The sequence below is a fragment of the Pan paniscus genome, chromosome 18 (genome assembly GCF_029289425.2).
Source record: "Pan paniscus chromosome 18, NHGRI_mPanPan1-v2.0_pri, whole genome shotgun sequence".
In the NCBI taxonomy this organism is placed as follows: domain Eukaryota; kingdom Metazoa; phylum Chordata; class Mammalia; order Primates; family Hominidae; genus Pan; species Pan paniscus.
In genome coordinates, this window is record NC_073267.2 from 82,089,647 (window position 1) to 82,111,358 (window position 21,712).

General features: G+C 43.8%; 2 protein-coding genes across 6 annotated transcripts in view; one reads left to right on the forward strand and one right to left on the reverse strand.

Moving 5' to 3' along the window:
- The window catches only part of TXNL4B (thioredoxin like 4B), an 89,753-nt gene that overhangs the window by 54,244 nt on the left and 13,797 nt on the right, over positions 1–21,712 (forward strand). For 2 of the 4 annotated variants that reach the window (XR_010110289.1, XM_063597733.1), the window contains exon 4: positions 16,083–16,138. Coding sequence is in view for 3 of the 4 variants with exons in the window: in XM_063597733.1 (XP_063453803.1) it covers positions 16,083–16,138 (56 nt within the window). In the remaining variant the exon portion in view is untranslated. Of the gene's footprint in view, positions 1–16,082; positions 16,180–21,712 lie in introns of all 4 variants that reach the window. The other 2 variants (XM_063597734.1, XM_024925959.4) reach the window with 1 other exon arrangement.
- On the reverse strand, positions 1,072–13,138 carry LOC103782687 (haptoglobin). 2 transcript variants are annotated; one of them, XM_008954872.5, is made up of 5 exons: positions 5,745–13,138; positions 4,159–4,241; positions 3,771–3,872; positions 2,938–3,012; positions 1,072–2,015 (listed from the first exon to the last, which is right to left on the reverse strand). In XM_008954872.5, the coding sequence occupies exons 1-5, from the start codon at positions 5,789–5,791 to the stop codon at positions 1,237–1,239; spliced, it is 1,086 nt and encodes a 361-aa protein (XP_008953120.2). In that variant the 5' UTR covers positions 5,792–13,138; the 3' UTR covers positions 1,072–1,236. The 2 variants fall into 2 exon arrangements, with proteins under 2 accessions (XP_008953120.2, XP_057156050.1); XM_057300067.2 differs by lacking the exons at positions 2,938–3,012; positions 5,745–13,138 and having other exon boundaries at positions 1,085–1,998; positions 3,807–3,872; positions 4,159–4,176.

The following is a 21,712-nucleotide window of genomic DNA, read 5'->3' on the forward strand; positions in this document are numbered from 1 at the left end:
AGTGTGCATCTTATTGGCCTACTAGCGCTAACCTGTTGAAGTTTATTGATGAATCTGCAGGGTGCCTGTGAGGAGAGCTTCACAGAGATGGCCAGACCCTGGTGAGAGAGAGTGACATCAGTGTCGTTTTACACCCTACAAAGGAGGCGCCGTATTTTGGCATGAGAAGAAGGTGCACTGGTGATTGGTGGTATTGAAGGCTTATAGCAAGAAAAAGTTCTGTTAGAAGAGCTTCTGTTTCTCAGAGTTCCAGAACCTTTCTCCTGGGAGACCCTTAATAGCATGACCTGCCATCAGGAGAGGAGGCTCAGACAGCCTGCATTTGATTCCTGGTGCAGGGTGGGTTTGTTCCCAGTAGGAAAAGCAGCTTCTACTGATGCAGGGACTCTACCTCCCCACTCTTTACGGAATACCAGAAGGTTATTGCTGATAGGGACATTAGCCATCGCCTGGCTCAAGTCCTTCATGGAAGAGACCAGGAACTGATGGCCAGGAAACCTAAATTACTTAGCAAATTTATGGGCTATTCTGTGATTTGGACTCAGTAAGTCCAGAGATCCTGCCTTTACATCATTGTCTTTTTTTTCTGGAGTGCTGGTAGGTTAGATCCCAAACTCTGAAGTACTGTCTGTGTTAAAACACTTTTTCCCCATCCCATTTTGAGCTAGCCTCTTCCTCACCAGGCCGATGCCTTTTCTCCTAATTCACTTTGAGGAGGCAACAGCATGCAGTGAAAGGACCTCTGAGTTTGTATCAAACAGACCTGGGTTCAAAGTTCTGCTTCCCTGTTTCATAGCTATGTAACCTTAAGCAACTCACTTACCATCTCTGAGTCTCTGTTTCCTTGTCTGTAAAACAAGGACAACAGTTAACTTTCTGGGACCTAGCATTCAATAGGCACTCAATCAGTGAGCATGATTCCCTAAGGTGGAAGAGTTTGTATCACCTTCGGGATTTCCAGTGGGTTTAGGGTGTTTTCTGCCATACTCCCAGTAGACTCTATACCTTCTGACTACCCTGGACCATAAAGGAGCAAATAAAAAAGACTCAAGACTGAACAAAACACAGAAATGAGTCAAAAGAAAGCTCTTTATTGATTGACTCAGCAATGCAGGGCTGGCACCCATCAGCTTCAAACCACATCTTATCCCATCCACTCCTGTCCACTCCTGTCCACTTTGCCCTCTTCCAGGCTGAAATCTTGCTTTCAGGCAAGGGCTTCCGGCCAGCCTTCCATTAGTTCTCAGCTATGGTCTTCTGAACCCAGTCCTGGATGGAAGTCACCTTCACATACACACCATACTCAGCCACAGCACAGCTCTTATCAAAGCTTAGGATCCCAGCCGCGTACCAGGTGTCCTCCTCCAGGTCGTGAACGGCAAAGGCACTGCCCGCATCGCCATAGCAGGTGTCTTCTTGGTACTTAGACATGCCAGCACAGAAGGTGTGTTTGTTCAGTATGGGCTGCACCCCTACAGGGCTCTTCGGTGTCTTCTTTTCGGGGACTGTGCTGCCTTCATAGTGCCTTATGCATTGGTCTTGGTCAGCCACAGGCAGCATGACATACTTCAGATGGTCAGTAAATTTAAAATTGGCATTTCGCCCCCAGCCGGAAACATAACCCACACGCCCTACTTCTGCATAATCCTTTGAAGGTAGGCAGATGGGCATCACTCTCTCATTAACAGACACCTTCTGTTTGAGTTTGATGAGCCCAATATCTACCTGGGAGTAGTTAGGGTGTAGAACAACCTTCTCAATCTCTACAAGCTGCTTTTTCCCCACATAGAGTGTTAAAGTAGGGGCAATGTCTTTCGCTGTTGCATTTTCTGAATGGTTCAGGAAGAGATTTTTAGCCGTGGTCAGCAGCCATTGTTCATTGATCAGCGTGGCCCCTGTGGTGAGATTATGGCGGGAGACCATCTTAGCCTGCCAGGGAAAGCTGCCTTTGGCATCCAGGTGTCCACCCAGGATCCGCTGCACTGGGTTTGCCGGATTCTTGGGCTTCCCACATACTGTCAAGGAGAGCAAGACACTCGTGAGTGGAAATGTGCAAGAGCCTTTCCATCTGAGAAAGGGGTGAAAGCATGGGCGGCTGTCACTGCTGCGTAAAGTAGAAAGGTTTAAATGCTTTGCCCTTAACCACCTGCTGATCTCATTTCCAATAGTTGCAGTTTTAAAATAATTCTGTTTTTTAAATTGTTTACATTACAAAAAGCTCTATTTCCCACTTTTCTAACAAAGGAAGTGGGAAATACTGAGATTTTTGAGCCCTGGCTGATGAACTGTATTATATTTAAACAATTATCCCAATAAAGGAATTTCCACAATTCCCTGAAATTCATTGAAAGGGCTAGGGGCTACAATAATTCATTCTCTCTAAAGAAAGATGAATCTAGAGCAGCACTGGCTGGAGCTCAGATTTTGTAGATAGTGCAGTTAATACGAGGCAGGTTGGCATTTCCACACCCGTAAGAGCAGAAGAGGCTGGGTCTTTGCCTCTGGTTCTGAGAATGAAAGGAGAGAGCAACAGCTCCTCCTAATAACGAGAAGCAGGAGTTCCAGCCCGTGTCCAGCCTCCTGCTAGGTCCATGGATTAAGATTTTATGTCATCCCTTGACTTGTTCTCCCTGGAGCTTGCTTCTCCTTAGACCCAGGGCTTTCTAGCAGGCTCTCTGTATGCACAGGCTCTCCTGATCTGTGGGCAGTGCCGACAGTGGATTCAGCCAGTGCCCTTCAGGCCCTAATGAACAAGACCCTTGGTGACCCTTAGGGAGTCATCACCTAACTGCTTAAGTCTCTCCCTGGCCAGCTGCGGTTCTCCCACATCCCTCCTCCTGGCTCTTGTGTGCTCAGAGGAAGCCGCACTGGAAGGCTGTGCCTCTAGGACGTTCCCCGCTGGACGCCTGTCTGCTCTCTTAAGTGCTCAGCACCCACCTGCTTCACATTCAGGAAGTTTATCTCCAACAGCCTTATTTATCCACTGCTTCTCATTGTTTAAGGTGTACACTCCTGAAACAAAAGGCAAGAAGTGAGCCAAAGGAGAAGTCAAGTCTAGACCCAGTGCAGAGTGAGAAGGCATTTAAAGAGAAGAACTAAAAGGAAGAGGAAAAGGGGACAAAAAGGAAGGGGAAAAGGAGAGAGAATATGAGAAGGAGGAAGGGAAAGAGTGCTGTGCTGGAAGCCAAGTGCCTGGATGCCAGTTAAGCTCAGCAGAACATACTGTGGTCATGGCGGTCACAGCCAAGCAGTACAGGGAGGGCTCAGGGTTCAAATCCTGACTCTGCCTCTTACAGGCTGCCTGAATTTGGGCAAGATACTCAACCTGTCTGTGCCTCAGTTTCCTTATCAGCAAAGTGAAAACAATAAACTCTATTCAGAGGGATACTGTGAGGACTAAGTGAGCAAATAAGTATAAAGCCCTTAGAGCAGTGCCAGGACAGCAAGACTCACTAGGTGAGGGTGACATCATCATCAGCATTCCTTCTTTTCCCACATCTGCTGGAGATGTAAATCTGACTCTGAGATTTACATGAGGTAGGCTGCATGGCATCGCCTCCCCTTAACAAAACAGAAAACTTGAGGCTGACAAAAGTTAGTCTGCCCAAAGGGCCATGGCTACTGGCGACAAAACGCTTATTAGAATCTAAATCTCCTGGCTCCAAGGAGAGCAACGAACTTTCTGGCGAATCACCTCAGCACCACCCATCATGGAAATGTCAGAGAAGGGGGTTGTATGTAGGGCATGGAGACAGTTGTCCACATCTTACCATCTCCTTCTGTGCGCAGTTTGTAGTAGTTCTTACACTGGTAGCGAACCGAGTGCTCCACATAGCCATGTGCAATCTGGGGGGGCTTCGGGCAGCCATCATCTGCAAAGAGAGAGAAGCCAGAGAGTTTGCTATTTGGAAATTGTTCCCAGTGAACCGTGAAAAGTCAGATGAGTGGGAGCTGCTCTACACATCAATCTCCTTCCACCCCGAATAGAAGCCAATGGAAAGGCAAGCTCCCCTCATTTCTGGCAGGAACCCCAATGTTCTTTATGGTCCTGAAAGCCCAGAGGTCGAGATAAGAAGGGGGAATTGGGTGTTCTCAGAGAGAGTGCAGACCCGAGAGGGTCAGAGTGGGATGCACACTCCTACCCAACCAAAGACTGACCTGCGATATCCGTGACATCATTGCCTGAGTCCACTGCAAAAAGCTGTCCCCAGAGCAGGAGGGCAATGACAGCTCCCAGGGCACTGCAGAGAGAAGACGAGGAGTGGAAAGCTAGTCTCCCTGCTTCACAGCACATGCATGCATCCACACACACATGCATGTACACACACACGCACACACATGCATACACACACACTCCTCCCACTTAGCAGCCAGAAAAGAAAGTCTATATATGGAAGTGCTAGGACCAAGAAGTTGCCCCCACCCCTGCCCATACACACTTTAGCAGCTTCTGAGCATACCAAGCTTCCAGCAAGCCCTGTCCTGCTGGGAATTCTGCAGAAGCTTCAGAGAGGGATAGAAAGGCACATAGGTGGAGGGGTGGGCTCAGTTTCTGGCCGCATTCAGGAAAGTACATTGGCAATAATACAGGAGCCCTCCAGGAAAGAGAAACCTCCCTCAGACACCGCAAAGATAGTGGTAATAAAATGTAGATAACTCAGAGATGGGAACTTTGGGCTTACTGTGCTATTCCTCTACTTCTTGATATTTTCCGTAATAAAAGGTTCCTTAAATATATAATTTTAAACACGTGGGTATTTCTAGTATTTTATGATAATTCACCTTTAGGAAATGGTATCTGAAAACCCAAAATGCCAGAAGGTTACCTGGAAGTGAACTGGTGTCCAAAAGCAGGACGGTGGCCATGGGCATTGACCCACAGGTGCCGTCTGCCAGTTCACCATCTCACTAACAAATGCCAACCATTCGGGCACTACTTGCTTCTATTAAAATAGTTTCTAGGCCAGACACGGTGGCTCATGCCTGTAATCCCAGCACTTTGGGAGGCCAAGGCAGGCAGATCACGAGGTCAAGAGATCGAGGTCATCCTGGCCAACATGGTGAAACCCCGTCTCTACTAAAAATACAAAAATTAGGTGGGCATAGTGGCGCACGCCTGTAGTCCCAGCTACTTGGGAGGCTGAGGCAGGAGAATCACTTGAACCTGGGAGGTGGAGGTTGCAGTGAGCCGAGATCATGCCACTGCACTGCAGCCTGGTGACAGAGCGAGACTCCATCTCAAAAAAAAAAAAAAAAGTTTCTAGTCTTATTATTTCAACATTTCAAAAAGTGTTTATTTTTATAAGATCTAAGTGCCTTAATTAGATGTATCCCAGGTATTAGTGTGTATCCCAGGTACTAGTCAATTAATTGTGTCATTCAAATGTGTTACTATTAGTCTTCCTTATTGTACATTTTTAAAGAGGAAAATATCTGCTAATAAATATACTCAGGATGCCAGGAAGCCTACCACGGGAGCTGATGACATCCCCTATAAAGTCAAAAATGTAACCTGAAGGAAAAAGACACTCCTGAGAGTAAATCTCATCTCCTGGGAAAGACAGCAGCACTGTCTTCTATGGATGCAGAAAAGGAGAAGATTTAACACACTAAGCCCTTTGGTTCACTATAATTTAGCCCATTTGCCCGTTTCTTTGTTCTATTTCTGCATCTCTACCGATGTATGCAAAAAAGACTGAAATAAAGAACCAGAGGAAAGGCAGGAGGGAAAGCTGTGGACCCACCTCATCTTGGTTGGTCTTGCCTCTGGAAGAGCAGTGCTGTGGGGCATCTGCTGGTCTTTTTATGCTGCCACTAGCTCACTTCTCCCCCTTCTCCATTTCGTAATTCCTGTGTCTACAAACTTTGGCCCTGGTAAGGTCACTATCTTTTCCAGTAACAAAACCACAAACAATACCCCTGTTAAGAGTTGAGCTCTTGCTTCACACTTGATTTTCTTGTGATGTTCTATTACAAATCCCAAGAAACCTGGCAACTCTATGACCCACAAACCTGCCAAAGTATTTCCTGAAATCAGCAACTGGGCAGGACAGGGCGGCGGCAGGAACCATCAATCTGTCTCTTTATCTTGGAGGATTTTCACACTGCAGAAAGGCTCATTTTGAGTTTTTTCAAACCCATTGTAGACATTTCTGCAGCCTAGCTTAGGTGGGGCTCTAAAGAAAGTACTTCCTTTTCACAGTAATTTTCTCCACCTTGTGTGTGGCCATCTCCCTATTGCTTAAAAGCTCTCCAGCCTGAAATCAGTAAATGTGTTTATTGTGTCTTCTCTGATTGCTCTTTGCAAGAAGTCACACAACTAGTTAAAGCTATAGTGTAGACTGACACAGACTATACTCAATGGCAGTGGTTCTCATGGTTTTATAGTCTGGTGATTAGCCTAAATAGGCAGATGAGAAAAATCAATATGTCTCAGTCAAATGTCTGCACTTGTGTGTATCCCAGGTACTAGTCAATTGAAACTTAGTAGCAACTCAATACAAGGTTGATTTATTCATTAAAAAGGGTTAGTTGTTCTTAAATTAGAGTGTACAAAAGAATTACTTTTGGATAATCATGGTGACACTGATATAATAGCAAAGTAACTAGAAACAAGACAAATGCCCATCAACAGGAGGAAGGGTCAATACTGCATTGTATGTGGATATAATGGAATATTATACAGCATAAAATGAATAAACTCTGCAAGAACATAGATCATCTTATAAACATAATTTTTGAAAGAAAACCGCAAGTTTCAGAAGATTACCTTCAGTATGATAGCAGTCTTCTAGAGATCAAAACCAAGTAAAACTTGGCAATGGATTCTTAGATAATGACACCAAAATCACCAGCAATCAAAGAAAAATTAGATAAATGGGGCTTCATCGGAATGAACATTTGTGTATCAAAAGACAGTATTAATAAAATGAAGACAGGCCAGGCGTGGTGGCTCACACCTGTAATCCCAGCACTTCGGGAGGCTGAGGTGGGCGGATCATGAGGTCAGGAGTTTGAGACCAGCCTGACCAATGTGGTGAGATTCCATCTCTACTAAAAATACAAAAATTATCCAGGCATGGTGGCGCATGCTTTAATCCCAGCTACTCGGAGGCTGAGGCAGGAGAATTGCTTGAACCTGGGAGGCAGAGGTTGCAGTGAGCCTAGATCGCACCACTGCACTCCAGCCTGGGTGACAGAACAAGACTCTGTCTCAAAAAAAAAAAAAAGTGAAGACAGTCTACAGAATAGGAGAAAATATTTGCAAATTCTATATCTGATAAAGGGTTGTTATCCAGAGCATATCCTAACTACAACAACAACAAAAAGACAAACAATTAAAGCATGGGCAAAGGATTTAAATAGACATTTCTCCAAAAAATATACATAAAGTGCCAAAAAGCACATAAAAGATACTCAAGGCTGGGGAGTGACTCACACCTGTAATCCTAGCACCTTGGGAGGCCGAGGTGGGTGGATCACCTGAGGCTGGAAGTTCGAGACCAGTCTAACCAATACAAATATGGTGAAACCCCATATTTTGTAAAAATGCAAAAATTAGCCAGGCGTGGTGGCATGCATCTGCAGTCCCAGCTACTACTTGGGAGGCTGAGACAGGAGAATTGCTTGAACCTGGGAGGCAGAGTTTGCAGTGAGCTGAGATCGCACCACTGCACTCCAGCCTGGGCAACAGAGCGAGACACCGTCAAAAAAAAAAAAAAAAAAGTCACTCAACACCATTGGAAAATGTCAATAGGGAAATTTGCAAATCAAAACCACAATGAAACACCACTTCACACCTACTAGGATTGCTACAAATGTGTGTGTGTGTGTGTGTGTGTGTGAGAGAGAGAAATGTTGGCAAGGATGTGGAAGAGTTAGAACCCTGGTACATTACCTTGCTAGTAAGAATGTAAAATGGTGCAGTTGCTGTAGAAAACAGTTTTATCGTTCCTCAAAAAGCTAAGCATAGAATTGCCATCTGACCCAGCAATTCCACTTCAGGGTATACACCCAAAGAATTAAAATCAGAGACTCAGAGACGTGTACACCAATGTTCATAGCAGCATTTTCACAATATCCAAAAGGTAGAAGCAATCCAAGCGTCCATCCACAGACAAATGGATAAACAAACTGTGATATCTACATACAATGGAATATTATTCACGTATAAAAAGGAATGAAGTTGATACGTGCTACAACATGAATAAACCTTGAAAACATACTAAGTGAAAGAAGCCAGACATAAAGGGACAAATATTACTTGATTCCACTTATAATAAAGTATCTAGAATAGGCAAATGCATAGAAGAAAAAGTAGATTAGACTTTACTAGGGGCTGGGAGAAGCAAGAAATGGGAAGTGATTGCTTAATGGGTACAGAGTTCCTGTTTGGGGTGATGAAAAAATGTTGGAAACTGATAGTGGTGATGGTTGCACAACATTGCTGGTGTAATAAATGCTGCCGAATTGTACACTTCAGAATGGTTAAAATCAGAAATTTTATGTTATAAATATTTTAGCACAAAAAATTCAAGAAGTAAATAAGTAAACTTATTTTTATTGGAGAAAAAGAAAGAGAGAGAAAGAAAGAAAGAGAAAGAAGGAAGGAAAGAAAGAAAAAGAAGAGAGAAAAGGAAGGAAAGAAGAAAGAGAAAGAAAGAAGACTCAGCAGTATGTTGTTCAGGCATAGATATCAAAGAGTCAAAACTGTATTTTTAAATTTCTTGTTGGAATGGAAAACCCAAAATGTAAAATGTTACATCTCATGAGGAGGTAGGAGGAAGGCATAAGAGAAAGACACTTAGGTAAATATAAATAAATTGTTAATGACCCAGCTTTTGGGCTGGGTAGTAGGTTCATTAACATACATTATATTATTGTGCTTTATTTTTAATAAAACACATATATGCCCACACATATATGTCACATATAATATATTATAAGTATCAAATAAAATATTTTAAAATATGAAGGAGGAGGGAGTCACCCGAAGGACATAGTGAGAGGCCCCTTTTCCATGAATTGGATCCAACAGGTCTGTGTGGGGATGTGAGAATCTACATTTCAAGCGTCCATAACTTCTCCCCAGCCCTGCAGGTATGAGGCAATAGACTGCAGCTCTTCAGTCATAAGTAGGAGCCCATTTCTCCACCCCTGGAATCTGGGGTTGGCTCTGTGACTATGTTGAAATAGTAGCAGATGTAACAAGGATAGTCTTGAAACATGCTTGTGAATTGGGGTTTGACTGCTTTTACAGCACCCGGAATCTGGGGGCTACCCTGTGAATGAGCCCAAGTTATTCCTCCATTGCTGGAGAATGAAAGGTCCCCATAGAGCGGAACCCAGGCATTCCAGCTGACAGACAGCCAGCCCCAAATTTCCAGAAGCCCTCCACAGATGCATGAGTGAGCTCCTGCCAAGATTAGCTGAAACTGATCCTGACCAAAACCACCTCCAGCTAAGCCCAGCCCACATTGCTGACCCACAGAATCATAAGCTAAATAGAAGATGACTGTCCTAAGCTACAAAGCGTGAGGAACACTCATAGGTAGCGGATGTTAACCAGTAGAACTGGTGTGTGCAATGATGGAAATGGAGCTGCTCTGGCTGAATCTGGGGTGAAGGTTTTAGAATTCTGCTCCCTAGGTCCCTGGGTTCCTGCTATCCTCTGTCACAGCCTGTCTTTACCTGTGCTTTGCCACCCAGGTTTTCCTTCAATGGCCAGAAGGAGGGAGCTACACCCTACTTTTTCCAAAGAGAACCCGCACTGTAGACTGTGAAGGATTCCACTAAACCTGGAGCACTTCTGTCCTATGGCATCCTCATGCCCTCCTCCCCCTCCCACCTCATCCAGTCCATCATCCCTCCCCACAGAAACTGTCAAATCTCAGCCTCTCACAGTCCTCTATCTAGAGTCTTGCAAATGACACAGCCCCAGGCTTCTTTTTTCTTTTCTGTCCAGTTGCTGCTACTTTTCCACAGAGGGAAGAGATGGCCTCTATTTCTGCAGCTCTGTGGGTCCTCAGGGAAGTGGGGAGAATGCTGGTCCTATGAAATGGAGGGAGAGACTTCCTCCTCAGACTGGTGCCCTCCTAGGGTGTCTAAAATGAAACATTTCTCACCACTGTTGTAGAACAATTGTTTACTCACCAGGTACGTGAAAATTCACGTTCCTCCTCTGAACATACCCTGAACTCTATTACTCTGACCCCTTGTCTTGGGCAACAGGGGAGCATTCACACACAGCCTTCCTGCCCTGGGCATCTTTCATTAACTTGAGGAGAAACAGAATCCAGCCCAAAAGGCTTCTCTTTATCACTGGACAAGTCAAGATGGGAGATAGCAAGTCAGAAGACTCCACCAAGGAAAGTAGGCATATATTTTCTTGGGAGAATAGAAAGCAGGAAAGCTTGAAATATTAATAGGCCAGGACAGCAGTTGACAGAGGAGCTTGAAGGGGAGAGTTTTGATTTTAGAAGGAAAATATGATTTTTTAAAAGTTCACTCTGCCAGCCAGGCATAGTGGCTCATGCCTGTAATCCCAGTGCTTTGGGAGGCCAAGGCGGGTCGATTGCTTGAGCCCAAGAGTTGGAGACCATATGGAATAAAATGGGCAACATGGTAAAACTCCGTCTCTACAGAAAATACGTAAAAAATTATCCAAGCACAGTGGCACATGCCTGTAGTCCCAGCTACTCTGGAGGCTGAGGTGGGAGGATTGCTTGCACCTGGGAGTTGAGGCTGTAGTGAGCTATGATCATGCCACTGCACTTCAGCCTGGGTGACAGTGAGACCCTGTCTCAAAAAAACAAAAAGTTTACTCTGCCATTACAAAAGTCTTGAAATTTTATAAGCTACCAAAAAATAAAAATAAGAAATAAGTCTCCGATAATTTCACCACCTCAAGACAACCAATAACCACTATTAACATTTTAGTGTTACTTCCTTTCAGATTTTCTCTGTGCATACTTTTACACAATTTTGATCATTCTTTATATAGAATTTTTTGGTCTAACCTTTTCATCTGTTAGAAATGCAAAATGCTTGTTCCCCAGTGCCATAAAGAAATAGCACTTGAACATAAATTTAATTCTCTCAGCAAGGCAATTTTTACTTTCTGCAGAAAGGGTGCCCATCACAGATGGAACAAAGACAAGAGCACACTTGAACAAAGGAGGTACAAAACATTTATATCTGACCCATCCAGACCCTACTGCTGTGTCCTGATTCCATTGGCTGGAACTGGACCTGACAGTCTAGGCAGCACCCAGTTGGCTAAAGGTTTAAAACTTTTTCTAAAGAGGTAATGGCAGAGGAGAAGAAAGGAAAAGAGGAAGTTGCTTATGAAAAGACTCAGAAAAGTAATAACATTCCCAAATAAGGAAGGGACAGGGGCATAGGCTGCAAGCTGTGACATGCCTGTGCACAGGTCTAGCACAGATATCTTGGTTAAAGTACAGGGACATAGAATGTATTTATTTTCTTACATTTAATAACTACATAGGATAGGGCTTAACAAAGAGTTATTAGCACAAAGCAAGGAAGCTTGAAGGAAGTTAGTTTTTAAAAGAAACTATTATTTCTAACACTTATGATTTATTCTTTAACAAGAAGGGAAATTTTGAAGAGGAACATTTTGCTTTCTACATCACCCAATGTTGTAGGCATTTTCCATGTTGCAGCAAACTCTTAAAACATTTTAGGCCAGGCACGGTGGCTCACACCTGTAATCCCAGCACTTTGGGAGGCCGTGGCGGGCAGATCACGAGGTCAGGAGTTTGAGACCAGGCTGACAACATGGTGAAACCCCATCCTACTAAAAATACAAAAATTAGCCAGGTGTGATGGTGTGCGCCTGTAATCCCAGCTACTCAGGAGGCTGAGGCAGGAGAATCACTTGAACCTGGGGGGTGGAGGTTGCAGTGAGCCAAGATCGCGCCACTGCACTCCAGCCTGGGTGACAGAGCGAGACTCTGTCTCAAAAAAAAAAAATCTTAAATGCTATATTACACTCCTAACTTAAGGAGGTATCACATGTACTTTAATTTTACTGTTATTAATAGCTTGCATACACACAGGGAAGTGAGGTAAGGAGACCACACTCATTTTACTCCATTTGGATGTACAATTGATCCAGCATCATTTACTAAAAATACCAAACCTTAAGTGTTCATCTCAATGAATCTTTATAGTATGAAATATTTCTAGCACCCCAGAAAACTCCTTTGGGTTCCTCTCAGTCCACACCCCACCCCTACCAAAGTAACCACTGTCCTGACATCTGTCATGATGGAATACTTTTGCCTGGTCCTGAACTTTGTATAAATAGAATCAAATAGTAGGCATTCTTGGTTTCTGGCTTGTTTTTTCAACATAATGTCTGTGAGAAACATCCATGTTGTCACATTAGTTTCTTTTTTTATTGCTGAGAAGTATTCCATTGTGTGACTAAAGCACAGTTGATTTATCCATTCTCCTGTAGATGGATGTGTAGATTGATTCCATCCGGGGGCTACTGCAAACCAAGCTGCTATGAACATTCTTGCATATATTGTTTGGTGGTTACCTGCATTCATTTCTCTTGGATACATACCTGGTTTTGTCATAGGGTAGGCATATGTCTAGCTTTAATAGATTCTACCAGTTTTTCAATAAACTCTCCTATCATCAGTATATCAAAGTTCCAGTTGCTCTGCATCCTTGCCAATACTTTTTAAGTTTTGCCATTCTGCATATGTGTAGTAAAACATAATAATGGAGGCCAGGCACAGTGGCTCACGCCTGTAATCCTAGCACTTTGGGAGGCCAAGGCAGGTGGATCACCTGAGGTCAGGAGTTCGAGACCAGCCTGGCCAACACAGCGAAACCCCATCTCTACTAAAAATACAAAAATCAGCCGGGTGTGGTGGCATGGGCCTGTAGTCCCAGCTATTCAGGAGACTGAGGCGGGAGAATCGCTTGAACCTGGGGGGCAGAGGTTGCAGTGAACTGAGATCGCACCACTGCACTCCAGCCTGGGTGAAAGAGCAAGACTTCATCTCAAAAAATAAATAAATAAATAAAAATAATAATAATGGCTTTAATTTTGCATTTCCCCAATATCAAATGATGTAGAGCACTTTTTAGGTTTGTGTTGGACCACTTAGATATCCTCTTTACCGTATGTCTTCTCCTTGTAGATTTGTTGTCTTTTTCTAAAATATTCTGAATACTAGTCTTTTTTTGGATAAATGTATTGTAAACATGTTCTCCCATTCCATGGTTTGTCTTTTAATTCTTTTAATCTTGTATTTTGATGAACAGAAGTACAGAAGTTCTTAATCTTAAATAATTCCTAATTTGTCAGTTTTTTAAATTTCATAGTTAGTGATTTCTGTGTTCTGATTAAGAAATTTTTGCCTACAAGGTTGTGACAATATTCTCCTATATGTTTTTCTAAAAGTGTATTGTTTTATCTTTCAAATCTAGGTCTATGATCCATTTGGAATTAATGTTGGTATAGGATGTGAGAGAAAAGTTCATTTTTTCCATATAGGCATGCAATCGATCCAGTATCATTTGCTAAAATGACCATCCTTTGTCCCTGAATTCCAGTGGTATCTTTATTATAAATCAGGTGATTATATATGTGTTGGCCTCCTCCTGAATCCTCTATTCTTTTCCATTAGTCTATTTGTCTAATCTGGAGCCATTGTCATACTGTCTTAATAATGTGTGAAAGGGGGTTGGGTGCGGTGGCTCACGCCTGTAATCCCAGCATTTTGGGAGGCCGAGGCGGGTGGATCACGAGGTCAGGAGATCGAGATCATTCTGGCCAACATGGTGAAACCCCATCCCTACTAAAGTACAAAAAATTAGCTGGGCATGGTGGCGGGCGCCTGTAGTCCCAGCTACTCGGAGGCTGAGGCAGGGGAATCGCTTGAACCCGGAAGGCGGAAGTTGCAGTGAGCTGAGATCGCGCCACTGCACTCCAGCCTGGGCGACAGAATGAGATTCTGTCTCAAAAATAAATAAATAAATAAATAAATAAATAATAATAATAACAATAATAATAATAATAATAATAATGTGTGAAAGGAAACTATCTTAAACCCCCAGAATCACTAAGCTAAAGGGAAAAGTGAAGCAGAGAACTGCTTAGGGCAAACCTGCCTCCCATTCTATTCAATGCCACCCCTCTGCTCACTGAGATAAATGCATATCCTTTTGCCTCTTTTGGAGAGACTCATCAGAACCTCAAAAGAATGTAACCATTTGTCTCTTATCTACCTATGACCTGGAAGCCCCCTCCTGGCTTTGAGACTTGTCCCGCCTCTGCTGACGGAACCAGTGTTCATCTTACGTATGTTGATTGATGTCTCAGGTCTCCCTAAAATGTATAAAACCAAACTGTGCTCTGACCGCCTTGGACATATATCAGGACCTCCTGAGGTTGTGTTGGGTGTGCGTCCTCAACCTTGGCAAAATAAGCTTTCTAAATTAACCGAAACCTCTCTCAAATTTTGGGGGTTCACAAATGGGAACTTTTTTTGAGACAGGGTCTCACTGTCCCCCAGGCAGGAGTGCAGGGACACAATCTGCAGCCTCAACAATGGTCTCCAACAATCCTCCCACCTCAGCCTCACAGGTAACTGAGACTACAGGTATGCGCAACCACGCACAGCCAACTTGTTGTTGTTGTAGTTGTAGAGATGTGGTTTTGCCATGTTGGCCAGGCTGGACTTGAACTCTTGGGCTCAAGTGATCCACCCACCTCAGCTTCCTAAAGTGCTGGCATTACAGGCATGAGCCTCCACACCTGGCCAATAATGGGAACTTTATACTAAATCTTGCTATCTGGTATCATAAGTGTTCCAACTTTATTTTCTTTCAGAGTTTGTCTTGACTATTCTAGGTCTTTTCCATTTTATGTAAATTTTAAAATCAACTTTCCAATTCTCACAAAATGTCCTGATGGGATTTTTATTGGGATTACAATGAATCTCCAGATCACTTTGGGGAGAGTTGACATCTTGACTCTGTTGAGTCTTTCGAGTAATGCACGTAGCATCTCTCTTCATTTATTTAGGCTGTCTTTAATTTTAATGCCTTGTTCATAATTGATACAGACCTCTGGCACCTCTTTCATTAGATTTATTCTTAAGCATTTGATGTTTATGTTATTGTAAATGATATTTTTTAATTGATTTAAATAGTATAGGAATAAATACCTCAGTAGCCATGAAATGAGAACCCTGGATTTTCCCAGGAGTATACATGACCTTCAAACAGAATGGAGAGTGGACTGTTGAATTCAGAACAGCACATGTTGTTCAGAATTGCAGTTTATCTTGATAAGAAAATTAAACAAAGACATTCACATGATTACACCTATTTCTAGAATTTCTCCTTTTTTTCACAGTCACCAGGACCAGGGGCTACAGGGTCCCACGGTGCCTGGAACATAGGCATTGCTTCCCAGTTGCACTGCCTTACAGTCAGCAATTCTCTTCTCCAAAACTGAGCCACTGGCAGACACACATATTGATATTTTGTACCATACACATTGATATTTTAAGCTTTTTAAGAGCTTCTTAAAAGTAGGATCATCCCTGACAGTTTGTAAATGAGGAACTTCCAAGATCCAGGCTGCTAAATCAAATATTATCCTCAGACCAGCTTCCTGTCAGCAAAGACAGCCAACCAAGGTGGGAAACCCACACAGCCTGTCAAAACTTCCAAAGAAATGCTGCCTTTCCCAGCATGAAACTGGTCAGATGTCAAAGGCATGAGGATATTAGTACGAGTGTAAAAACTGACTCTATATTCAAAAGAATTCATATCAACCTTCCTTAATTTCTTCAACCTACCACGTTTGTGGGATGGGTCCCGGGAAACAAGGTAGGACCAAGTCGGTGTTTTTTCATTCACCCTTATCTCTATACCCAGCAATGCCTGGCATACAACAGAGGCTCAGTCCGGTTGGAAGAATTGAATGGGGGATAAACATAGCCTCTGCCTTCAAAGAGTTCAGAATAGGGGCAGAAATAAAAACTGTAACACGAGTAAGTAATGCCTGTATTGTCATCTTCTGTCTGCAGTGGAGAAGATCCAGCCCTCAGAAGCATAAAAGCTGTCCGCAGAACCAGCCCTGCAGGTACTTTAGGAGAAAAGCCAGTCAACTCCTAGTAATAACAGGTAACATTGGGAGGGTTCTGTGTGCCAGGCACTGTGCTATGTGCTTTCTGTGTATTTACTCATTTAATTCTTCAACAGCCCATAAGCATTGGGTCTTTTTATTATCTAATAATCCCGTTTTTTATAAATGGGGCACAGAGAGGATAAGGAACTTGTTCAAGGTAACACAGCTAGCAAAGAGAGGAGCCAGGATTCAAACCCAGGCCAAGCCCTTGACCACCCTGGGGTGCTACCTCTCCCACATGACAAACTACACAGAATTCTCAAGACTCCCTCACATGTGCTGGGCACAGTGGCTCATGCCTATAATCCCAGCACTTGGGAGGACATGCTGGAGGATTGCTTGAAGCCAAGAGTTCAAGGTGAGCCTGGGCAACATAGGGAGATCCATCTCTACAAAAATAAAAAAATAAGAAGTTAGCCAGGCATAGTGGTATGCACCTATAGTTCCAGCTACTCAGGGGACTGAGTGGGGAGGATCACTTGAGCCTGGGAGAGGCTGCAGTGAGCTCTGATTGCGCCACTGTACTCCAGCCTGGGCAACAGAGCAAGACCCTGTCTCAAAAATAAAATAAAAAAGATTCCCTCACATAATCAGCATCAAGGGCTCACCATTAGAGTCACTTTTAAGGGTCATCTGGAGACAGATCTTTCACTGGGTTAAGGCATTTCTTACCTGGAAGGGATAACAAACTTGCTAGCTAACCACATTAGCCAGGCTAAGGGTGTCAATTGTACATGGCTATGGAAGCCCATTAAGAACCTTGTGTATCAGATTTAAACCATGAATGAGGCAGTGATGCCCAGCAAAGAGGATAAGGAGGACCTTAAAGCACTGGCACCCAAGGCTGGAGAAGCCTGAGGCTGCAAAGAATTGAAGGTTTTCTCCAAGCATGACCCCTGTGTTGGCCTTGGGGGCACTGGAGCAATCTGAAACCACGTGGACCATGGCTGGGAAGCACGTTAGGAAACAGATCAAGTAAACTACCTGACAAAGCATTTGGGCAAGAGTGCCCTGGGTGCCAGCCAGATGCAGAGAGGAGTTGAACCATGCACCCTGGTCATAGCACAGATCTCCAGAAGGAATGGATTTAAATGGAGCTCTGCTTTTCAGCAGTCAGTGCAAGAAATCAGGGACTTGCATAAACTTGCCAAGCCCCAAAGCAAATCCCCTTCCACTAAAGAAGCGCTGGGCTTGTCGTAGGATGTGACCCACTGGATGCTGGCAGGCGGTTCTTCTGAGAGACTGAGAGATGCTGGAAAACTCAGCATCTCAGTGAATGATTGAAAGAACAAGGAGTAAAAGAACATGAAGGTGGTCCAACCTATTCACACACACACACCTATGTGTGTATAGATATTTGTATATATGTGTTTTTATTTTTAAATGATTCTGTCAGGGTCTCAGATAGAGGTGAAATTCTAACCTACTCAGAGTCATTTCTTTTAGGTTCCCAGACCTGGGATCCACATTTTTTGCTCTACTGAGGTAGGAAGGTGTCACTAGATCCATTAAGAACTGCAAATTCAACATCTGTGAGAATGGTTGAAGCTCAAAAGACTGGCCAGCTTCTCAAATACCCAGTGACTGAAATACCTAACTGGCCAGCTTCTCAAATAGCCAAGGCAGTGCCAAGGTTACTACTCAGGAGAATGTCTTCCATGTGCCTGGGGCAGACAGGAAGTGTTCTGACCCTCTGCCCACAGCTTTGTTCCTGTACCCACCAACTCAAGTGATTAATGGGGTGGCAGGTGGTGCAGCAGCCAAGTGACCTTCACACACTGTAACTCCTTTTGTTTCCTATGGGACACTTTCCAGATGGGGTTTTCAGCACTCAGGAAACCTCTTTGTGGCTGGCAGTAATGCAAGAAGTGCAGTGTTTATCCATTTCCTCTCCTGAAGCCCTGCCCTTTGGAGCCTCGTCCTTGTATTGCTGCCCCATCCTTATATTGCTGCCCAGGTATTTCACAAATTCCAGATCATTCCCACACTGTTCCTGCACACACAGCGCTATGCCCTGTCCCCTGCTGTCCTCTTGCATGTGACAAGCCACAGTGACTTTATTTCCTACGTGTCTAACCACAAGGCTCTTACAGAAATTTTCCCTGGCTGCCAAGACTCATTCAACATCATAGGTGGCCCAGACTAGAGGGTAGGTAACATTATCATCTCAGAATGTTCTTATGGTGTGTTGGGACCGGAGATCTGTACCTGGAGGAAAAAGAGAAATCCTGAAACATGTTTTAGCCAAGTAGTAAGCACATAACATCTCTTCCAAGCAAATATAAAACTATAGTAGACCTCAATCTGGCTTCTTTATTAGCTAGGATTAAATTTGACTAAGTGACTTAACAGGGATTAAAGCACACAAGGTCCCAGCCTGGGCAACAGAGTGAAACCCCATGCCTACAAAAAATACAAAAATTAGCCAGGTGTGGTGGCACACACCTGTAGTCCCAGATGCTCTGGAGTCTGAGGTGGGAGGATCACTTGAGCCCAGGAGATTGAGGCTGCAGTGAGCCATGATCATGCCAGTGTACTCCAGCCTGGGTGACAGAGCAAGTGAGACCTTGTCTAAAAAATTTTTTTGAAATTTTTAATTAAACACACACACACACACACACACATACACAAGGTTCTGTTTTCTCAAGTAAAAGAGGTAGGGAAGTAGGCAGACAGAGCTGGTATTAGTGTCAGCATTAAGCTGTTTCCAGCTTTTGCCTCCATCATCCCTGCAGAATGACCCTGATCCTTAGGTCTAAAATGGATGCCAGAGCTCCAGCCATCATACCCATATTCCAGGCAGCAGCAGACTTTCCAGAAACTTCACACAATATTTTCACATATATGTCATTGAATAGAACTTGGTCACTGGACCACATCCAACTATACTGGAAATCATGAAATGTCTTTATGCTGGGAATCCAGAACATGGAACCATTGATATGGTTTGGCTGTGTCCCCACCAAAATCTTATCTTGAATTGTAGTTCCCATAATCCCCACGTGTCATGGAAGGGACCTGGTGGAAGGTAATTGAATCAGGGGGCAGTTATCCTCATGCTGTTCTCATGATAGTGAGTTCTCATGAGATCTGATGGTTTTATAAGGGGCTTTCCCCCAACCTTCACTCTGCACTTCTCAATCTGCCGCCATGTGAAGAAGAACATGTTTGCTTCTCCCTTCCACCATGATTGTAAGTTTCCTGAGAACTCCCCAGCCATGCTGAACTGTGAGTCAGTTAAACCTCTTTCCTTTATAAATTACCCAGTCTCAGGTATGTCTTTATTAGCAGCATGAGAATAGACTAAAACAGCCATCTACAAGATAACTGGCCTGATCTTATGAGAGGTTACTGTTCTAGATTAAAAGAAACTAGCTGGGTACGGTGGCTCAATGCCTGTAATCCCAGCACTTTGGCAGGCCAAGGTGGGCAGATCACCTGAGGTCAGGAGTTTGAGACCAGCTGGCCAGCATGGTGAAACCCTGTCTCTACTAAAAATACAAAAAAAATTAGCTGGGTGTGGTGGCAGCCGCCTGTAATCCCAGCTACTCGGGAAGCTGAGGCAGGAGAATCGCTTGAACCCAGGAGGTGGAGGTTGCAGTGAGCAGAGATTGCGCATTGCACTCCAGCCTGGGCAACAGAGTGAGACTCCCTCTCAAAAAAAAAAAAAAAAAAAGGCCGGGCACAGTGGCTCATGCCTGTAATCCCAGCACTCTGGGAGGCCAAGGCTGCTGGATCATGAGGTCAGGAGATCGAGACCATCCTGGCTAACACAGTGAAACCCTGTCTCTACTAAAAAATACAAAAAATTAGCCAGGCGTAGTGGCAGGCACCTGTAGTCCCAGCTACTCGGGAGGCTGAGGCAGAAGAGTGGCGTGAATGCAGGAGGCGGAGCTTGCAGTGAGCCGAGATCTCTCCACTGCACTCCAGCCTGGGCAACAGAGCGAGACTCCGTCTCAAAAAATAAAAATAAATAAAATAAAATAAAATAAATAAAAGAAACTAAAGAGGCATATGGATGAGTGTTGATTGGATATGGAAGATATTTTGGATACAACAGGAGAAATTTGAACATGAACTCAGTGTTAGATGATATTAGCAAATCATGGTTAATTCTCTTATGTGTGATTATAGACTTACGGTTACATAGGAGCATGTACTTAGATAATGCAGGTTACAAAGTACTTAGGAGTGAATCAAAATACACAATAAAAATAGGTTAAAAGATTGGCAGAGCCAACAGGGAAAAGATAGTAAGAATTACTGAGTGTAGGTGGAAGGAGTATGGATATCTATTATACTATTCTTTCTGATTTTCTGTATATCTAAATTTCCTTTTTTTTGAGACAGAGTCTTGCTCTGTCACCCAGGCTGGAGTGCAGTGGCACAATCCTGGCTCACTGTAGCCTCTGCCTCCCAGGTTCAAGCAATTCTCCTGCCTCAGACTCCTGAGTAGCTGGGACTACAGACATGCACCATCATGCTTGGCTGTTATTTGTTTTTTTAGTAGAGACAGGGTTCCCCATGTTGCCTAGACTGGTCTAGAACTCCTGGCCTCAAGTGATCAGCCCATCTTGGCCTCCCTAAGTGCTGAGATTACAGGCATGAGCCACCATGCCCAGCCTAAAATTCCTTATAATACAAATTACACAAATTACAGGAGGGTAATTATCTATTTGGGCTGACTGTTCCTCAGCTTTCTCATGTGAGGCCGATGGCCTCCTGGTGAAAATGAGTGAGGTTCCTGGCAGTATTCTGGAACCAGTCAACACAAAGGGTCTGAGGAGTGGGTTGAAGCCCATGGTCTCAGCCAAGATGGATCTCAGAGCTTGTGGATGTGGGGAGAGAAAGCTGCCCTCCAGCCTCAGCTTCTCCGATAGTCTTCTGTCATCACCCAGCACTGCTGCAAGGATCCACAAATCCCATCACTTATGTGAGATAACAACATGGCAGAAGACAGAAAATGAATCTAAGACATCTTATATAGTGGAGACATCAGTACTCTGTCAGGACATGACTGGGTGGAGTAGAACAAATGCCAGACTTGAGATTAGGGGAATTTGTTGCCCCCTCCACCATTTCTGCCCATATCACCTTGGAGCAGGTGCTTAATCTGTTTCCTCGCCTGTAAAATGGGGATTGTAATTGCCACCCTCACCTACTCCACAGAGCTGTCTGAGGCTCAAATAAGATAATGTGTGTGATTTCTGGAAAATGTGCAAGACCATTTGGAAGAAAACCTTCTTGTCCCTGAACTACTGCTTCATCCTGTTAGGCTCGCATACAATTATCCACAGACCCCAGAACCAGGTGAACTTTTCCAAAACCCTGCTTGTGGTGGCTGAAAAATATCTCCACAAATTATTGGACATTCCTCCCTTCAAAAGTGGAAGCCCTTCCCTTGAGTGGTGGGCTGGACTAAATGACTTGCTTCTAACATAGGGTTGCCAGAGAAAATATATGATACCCAACGAAATTTGAGTTCAGATAAACAACAAATAAATTTTAGAATAAGTATGTCCTGAATAC

Coding starts and splice junctions, on each gene's coding strand:
- LOC103782687 (XM_008954872.5), bottom strand. CDS start 5,791: ATGCCCCACAGCACTGCTCTTCCAGAGGCAAGACCAACCAAGATGAG. Junction 3,873..4,158: donor TGATGTCACGGATATCGCAG/GTCAGTCTTTGG, acceptor CTCTCTTTGCAG/ATGATGGCTGCCCGAAGCCC. Junction 2,016..2,937: donor ACTTCCTGAATGTGAAGCAG/GTGGGTGCTGAG, acceptor TCTCCTTGACAG/TATGTGGGAAGCCCAAGAAT.